The sequence below is a fragment of the Crocodylus porosus genome, unplaced genomic scaffold (genome assembly GCF_001723895.1).
Source record: "Crocodylus porosus isolate Cpor-Errol unplaced genomic scaffold, CroPor_comp1, whole genome shotgun sequence".
In the NCBI taxonomy this organism is placed as follows: Eukaryota; Metazoa; Chordata; order Crocodylia; family Crocodylidae; genus Crocodylus; species Crocodylus porosus.
This window is the reverse complement of record NW_017728925.1, coordinates 11,984,729-11,991,206: the sequence shown is the minus strand read 5'-3', so window position 1 is coordinate 11,991,206 and position 6,478 is coordinate 11,984,729. Positions and strand designations below refer to the sequence as shown.

The window sequence follows — 6,478 nt, the reverse complement described above, 5'->3', positions numbered from 1 at the left end:
CTTGTGGCCGTCAGCAGCTGGGCCCTCCTGCCCTGGGCTGGGAGCAAACCCGTGGTGTGCGGACTGTAAAAGGCAATGACTTTCCAGTGCCTTGCCCCGCTCCCGAGCGAGATACAACTGTGCACGCCCCACGCTGCTACCGCACCCGGGTGCGCAGGTGTGGAGGATGGTGGGGTTGCAAGGCAGTCGATATGCAGCCCCCCGCCCCTCCAGCCATCCCTGCAAGGCCTGCTGAGAGGCAGCAAAACTGGTCCCCTGCTCCCAGCTAGCCAGCCCTGCTTTTTATCAGCAGCGGCAGGTATTACACCCTAGGAGGAAGAAAGCGCTTGTGAGGCAGAGGGGGGGGCCGTTCTCCTGGCGTAACCCCCCGACTTCCACGACGTGACTCCAGTGCCGGATGCCCTTGTGGGAGGAGAATCAGGCCCCGAACGCCCGCGCCCTGCCGAGCCGCCGAATGCCCTCGCCCCTGCCTCATCGCTGCTCAGAAGGCAAACCGGAGAGCAGCGGGTCCCCATTATTTACGCAAGAGCCTCAAGCTATAAGGAATCCCCCGAGACTGGACCTCAGAGGCTGTCGCATCGGTCCCCTTCCCGCCAGCACTGCGACCACCCGGCCTCGCCGACACACGCACGCTTCCAAAAACCATCCCGGGAGAGCTGCTTGGAGGCCTGGACCTCCACGCTAGCCCTCCCCCACCCCAGCCCTGGGCCTGGGAGCTAACCGATAACCCTCCATCCCCTGCCCCGCTCATACACGCACAGTGATTTATCGCGGCAATGAGCACCGTCTGCCCCCCAAGCCGCAGCAACTCCCACAGGGGAGGGAGCCGGCCCTTGCACCCCCGGCAGCGCGGCGGCCCTCCATCCGGGAAGGTCGCTGCACCGGGAACCCGGCAGAGGGGTGCACAGTGCTGCCACCCCCCCGCAGATGAGCTGCACTGGGCAGGAGGAACGGGGTCTGCCACGGCTGGCTGTTGCCATAGAGATGGAGGCAGGTTCCCCGTTTAGCTGCAGCCGGTGGCTGCGGAGCTGCAGCTGGTGGGGGGCACACGGCGGCGGCTGCTTACAGGAGAGATGCTCACGTCTGCCCAGGGATGAGGCAGGCGCAGCGCGGCTCGCTGCCTGGCCGTGGACAGCCCCGGCGCTCTGCTTCGTGGCGGGGAGGCAGGAATCAAGGAAGTCTTTTGGCAGCTGTCTTGTCTCGTGGATACAGCTGGGGGTGCAGCTAATGCCCCCCGAGCGAGCCAGCAGCAGGCATCCCAGTAGGGGCAGCAGTTCCCAGAGGGCAACTCAGGACCGCCAGGCCCCACCTTGAAGCAGAGATGCAGGTGCCCCCAGGGGTGGGAGGAAGCCTGGCTAGGATAGAGGACGGCCTGGCAGGGGGCAAGAAGGGAGTCCAAGCCAGGTCCAGCCTGCCCTCGAGGAAGCCCAGCTCCCATCAGCAAGGGCATCTCCTCTAGGGCAAGTGCTGGCTAAGGAGACGGCCGACAGCCAGCCCTGCCCCGCTCTGCGGCTCAGTGACCCCTGCACCTGGCTGCAGGGCTTGACCTTCCCACAGGCTTCCTCCTCCTACAGCATCTGGCCAAGGGCAGCGGGGAGCCATGCCAGATTGAACCTCTCGCTCACCAGGGCAGAGAGGAGGCCTGGTGCCCCTGGGACTGCTGCAGTCACCGGGCAGTCATACGCATGTTGTGCTGCAAGCTGCCAGGGGCTGGCTGCCTGGGGTCTGAGCGCCGACTTAATTACACCGAGGCTGGGCCCAGCTGAGCAATGCTCTTAACTAGATTCAAGAGTGCCCTGATTCCTTTACGCCGGCCGCAGAGAGCTCGTGCCCAGGAGCTGCGCTGGTCTCATAGCGCTGGCTTCTCGTCTGATGCGGGGCATTTGCACAAAGGAGGGGCGCTGCTTGACGCGACTGAGTTAAACTGGAGCTAACTCCCATGTGGATACACTGGTTTCAGTGAGGTTTACGTCAGCGTAACTTTGTAGGAAACGAGTCTGAGCTAACACAAAATACGGGTGCCCCCTACATAGGCCATCTCCATCCGCCTCCCACGCCAGGGGCTATCTCCATCCCCCTCCCCAACCTCAACCTGGGGCTTTGGATTAACTGTCCCTAGAGGTCAGAGTTCCCCCTGCACATCCAGCTACCCTCCTGGCTGCTCCCGAGGCCTGCCTCCATCTCTCCTGAGGCCGGACTCAGTTGTGCTCAGTCCAGGGAAACCAGAAGGAAGAGAAACCGCAGCTCTCAGCCTTGCACCAGAGATGGCTTTGCCAAGAAGTTCCCAGCCCCTGGGAACCATAAATGATCTCGGTTTCCTTTCCTCAATGAGAAGCTAGACCAGAGGGGTGAGTCTTTCCCCCAGAGTGTAGGGAGGAGCTGGGAGCAGGAGCAGGCTGTAGCTCCCTATCGCCCACGACTCCCCGCTGCTGGGTGCTCTCCAAGAACAAGGGTGCTCCTCTCCTGGGGATGGGGACCGGACACAGCGCACCCACGAGAGCTGCCCCCCAGCTGCAGCACGACTGCCCACAAGCGAGCTCAGTGGGAGCTTGATCCATTTTTCTTGTCTCGAAACGCAACTGGATCCTGCCAGCTCCCTCCCCTCTACACTCCTCTGCACGGGGAGAGCAGTCGATGGCTCCCAGGGCTCTGGGCTGACTCCCCCAGCTGGAGCTGCGTGCCAAGCATAGATTTCCAATTTATCTTCTCTTCATATGCATTACCAAGCAACCACCACCACCACACACACCTGCAGCCTCTGCTAACTCAAACCCCCCTTCCTTCCCTTCCAGAGGAGCCGGGCGGCCTGGAGTCTCTCTCAGCTTTCTCCTGGGACACCCATGGTCCCTCCTTTGGTGTCAGGTAGGGAGAGGTGGAATCCAGACCCCGCAGCTGACCCGAGATAGCAATGAAGCATGGCAGCAGGTGGGAACGTGGTGCCTGGCGGCTCCAGCCAGGTGAACTAAGAGTGACTACCTTCCACCACTGACTGGGAGAAGAGAAAGGTGGGACCCTCTGATGGAGCTGAGACGAAGCATCCGGCCGTGGGAGACCCCAGAGAGCTGGTGCAGTGAGCTCCCAAGGGGACGCCAAGATTATTTTGCAGAAGAGGACAATTGCAAAAATCTGGGGGCCATTTCTACAGCGTCTTGAGACACTCATGCTGGGGAGATCCCCCTCAGAGGCACAGTGTGTTTGCACATAGTCCCTGTTGTAGTAAAAACGGGGTGTTAAGGGGATAGCTCAGGAACACACAGAAGAGCCATGCACGGTGCCTGTGCGGTGCTTAACCTATCCCAATCTCAAACCGGATCACAGACCTACGTGAACTCAGCCTCACAGCCCTGGCAGGACAATATCAGTGCCCCCATCTCCCAGATACGGTAACTGAGGCCCAGAGACATTCAGTTACTTGCCCGAGGATGCAAAGGAAGAAAGCAGAGCAGGGAGCAGAGCTGAGGACCGTGTCCCCCCACCAGCTTGTGGAACATGCCTGGCCTCCGTCGTGTTGCATTCGAGCTGCTGGGAAAACGACACTTTGCAACATCACATTAAATCTGCAGAAGTGTGAAATGACAGGAATCGGTTCAGGAAATGGAAATTACTCTTAGGGACCCATCGACCTCAGCCTAGTCCGACCGCCATGAGCAATCACAGAATCACCTCAGCCCGTGCCGCTTGCCAGGAGGGAAATGTGAGTATTTTATTTCTCCTTCCAAGAAACAAAAGCAAAACGACAGTCACCCTGGCTGAGCAGGATTTTCAACAGCTAATTCAACAAACCATCTAGCAGCTGCTTACCTTTAAGCATACGCGTAAGTCCTTCATCCCTATTATGTGCATCACTTCAGCCCATCCCTACGTCTTACCAGAGTCAATAGGATTTAAACACATGCTCAAAATAAAGCATGAGCTTAAGTGCTCAACGGTATTGGGTCCACAAGTCCCATTTCCCAAGAGCCTGTGCAGGATTGATCCCTGCATGGCACTGTCCAGTCTGTACTTAAATGTCCCGAGCAACGGGGCTTCCATCACCCCTGGGGAGACTCCCTGTTTATGATAAGGAACAAACATGGCAGAAGTGTTATTATCTGGGAAGGTCCAGCAGCATCTCTGGCTCTGTACAAGACACAATGGCTGGGCTTATGGGAAGAGAAAGCACTGTGATGCTCTTGCCAAAAACACTTAGCCTCCAAGAAGCTAATTAAGCATCCTTGAGGGGATAACAGGTGTTGTGCACCCTAGGGACACACCAAGGCATCAGAAGTGCACTGTCCAAATAACGCTCGCTTGTGCTACCTTTAAAGCTTAATTTGGTTGCCATTCAAATAGGACTTCAGGAGACGGCCAGAACTTGGCGATGGCCCTGGACTACTGACACCCAAACAGTTGCAAGAAACAGTGCTGGGTTTTTTTCAGGCAGGGAAGTAACATTAAAAAATACCACTACTCATGGAAGTGCATTTGTTTCTAACCCAACACGGAGAGTAACATATAAAAAATAATGAGAGAGAAAGGTAACGTGTCCACTTGTTTCCAGCATCGAAGCATCAGGCCTGCCGTGCTCACCAGATGGATATCAACATCTGACATGTGTTGGAAGACATCCATATCAACTCCACCAGCCTGAACTGCAAGTACCCGAAGACAAAGCCACACAGGACGTCCGTGATGTGGTGCCGTCCGATCATGACACGGGAAAGCCCCACACAGAAGGCCCAGATAACCAGCAGGATCCGGAGGGGGACGGCCAAGACCAGGTGGTTGAGGAAGAACTTGGACACCATGGCGGCGCGACTGGCATGGCCGGCGGGGAACGCGTAGACGTCCATGGTCAGGTAGTCCAAGAAGCCGGGACTGATGTCGTACGGGCCTTTCCGCTTGGCCAGCTTCTGCAGGCCGGCCACAATCATGACGTCCAGGAGCAAGGCTGTAAACCAAGGGAAATCAAAGCAAAGAAGGTCAGGGAGGAAAGCAAACAGAAAATGGAAGGGAGGTTCTTGGAGCAGCACTGGGGAGAGGAAGGCAACACCTGTCTTGGCACTGAAGCCCTGAGTTCAAATCCTAGCCTCGGTGACAGAGGAAACTGAGTCTGGGTCCTATCACCCCTCTCCATCTCCGGACACAAACAACCCCTCCAAATACCCAAGGGAACGGGCAAATACGTCTACCCGCTTCTCACGGGAGGGGCACTCGAGCCAGAGGAAACCAAAGAGCTACCCAAGGTCGATCCAGCCCAAGAGACAACATTTGTCTCATCTGAGTTCCTACTCAAGCTTCCCATGAAATCATCCCACGATGGCCTGCCCCATGGTGCAGACGGTCACAGTTCCAGAGCTCGCTGCAGGAAACTTGCTCCGGCCAACACAGCTTAATCCTGCCTTACTATGATCTCTTTAAAAAAAAAAAAAAAGCCACTTGCAATGCAACAGCCATTTCCTGCTCACCCCCGCCCCCCACAGAGTGCTATGGCACGGACAAATCTCGCTAACGAGATAATGTTAAAAGGCAGAGTGCTGCCAGGGCAAAAATCATGTAATTAAGCAAATGGTCCCATCTGTTTCCAACCACACCTCGGTCCATGCAGCAGGAGGGGTGGCTGGCTGGCTTTCTCTGGGAGCTTTCACTCCTTTGCATGCTCTCTGCTGCAGAAGGGAAACTGGCTCAGTGGTTTCACAACAGTTTCTGATACGTTTCCATGCTTGGCCCCCTCACACCTTAGCCCCTGCCAAAGAGTCTGCAGAGGAAGATTCGTCCAGCACTTAGAAAACTGTCTACTGGAGTAAAAAGGTTTTGGCCAGGCAATCGTTCCTCTCTTGAGTTCAGAGGAAGCTCCTCAGGAGTGGGAGCTCGATCAAGGCTCTAGGACAGCGGGCAGGCCAGTGGTCTCGAGGTCAGACCAAGGCTCTACGACAGGGTGTTGCGGCATCCTAGATGGCCTTGAGATCCTTTCAAGGGTGCCCCAGGGCCCCGCGCAATACCAGCGCCGAGAGGTGCGCAAATGTGATTCACAAGATAAACCCAGAGATTTCAAGTAGGAATCGGTGGCATTAAAAACATTCGGGTCTGTTCTTTGCAAGAGAAGAACTGCTCTGTAGTTAAAAAAAAGAGTGAATACTAAAAGCTGGCATTTTCTGAAGCGTGCCTCAAGTCTATCCAGGGGAGCCGTGAGTCTACAGCACTCGAGAACCACTGCTCGGCCATAAGCAGGACACAGACATCTGCACGAGGAGAGGCCCGGAGAGGCAAACTCGTGCCTAATGCGTGTGCACACACACACGCACGCGCGCACGCGCACACACACACACAGAGTGGCCCTTGCTTTCCCACTGCTCCACGGGCTGGCTTCTGTGTCACCCCCGGCCCCTGTGCCCTCATTACTACTGCCCAGGGGCAATTCCCAGGGGCACGCATCTTCAACCCCCTCGCCCATCTGCCCCAGGTGGGTGCTGTTGATGCTATTTTCAGGCATTGATTC

The 6,478-nt window shown here is 56.9% G+C and overlaps 1 protein-coding gene across 1 annotated transcript in view; it reads right to left on the bottom strand.

Annotated features, from left to right (window-relative positions):
* Window positions 1–3,678: 3,678 nt before the first annotated feature.
* PLPP7 (phospholipid phosphatase 7 (inactive)) overlaps window positions 3,679–6,478 on the bottom strand; it is a 17,223-nt gene continuing 14,423 nt past the window's right edge. Inside the window, exon 2 of the mRNA XM_019540817.1 lies at window positions 3,679–4,930. Within this exon, the coding sequence (XP_019396362.1) occupies window positions 4,566–4,930 (365 nt within the window). The 3' untranslated portion in view covers window positions 3,679–4,565. The remainder of the gene's footprint in view (window positions 4,931–6,478) is intronic.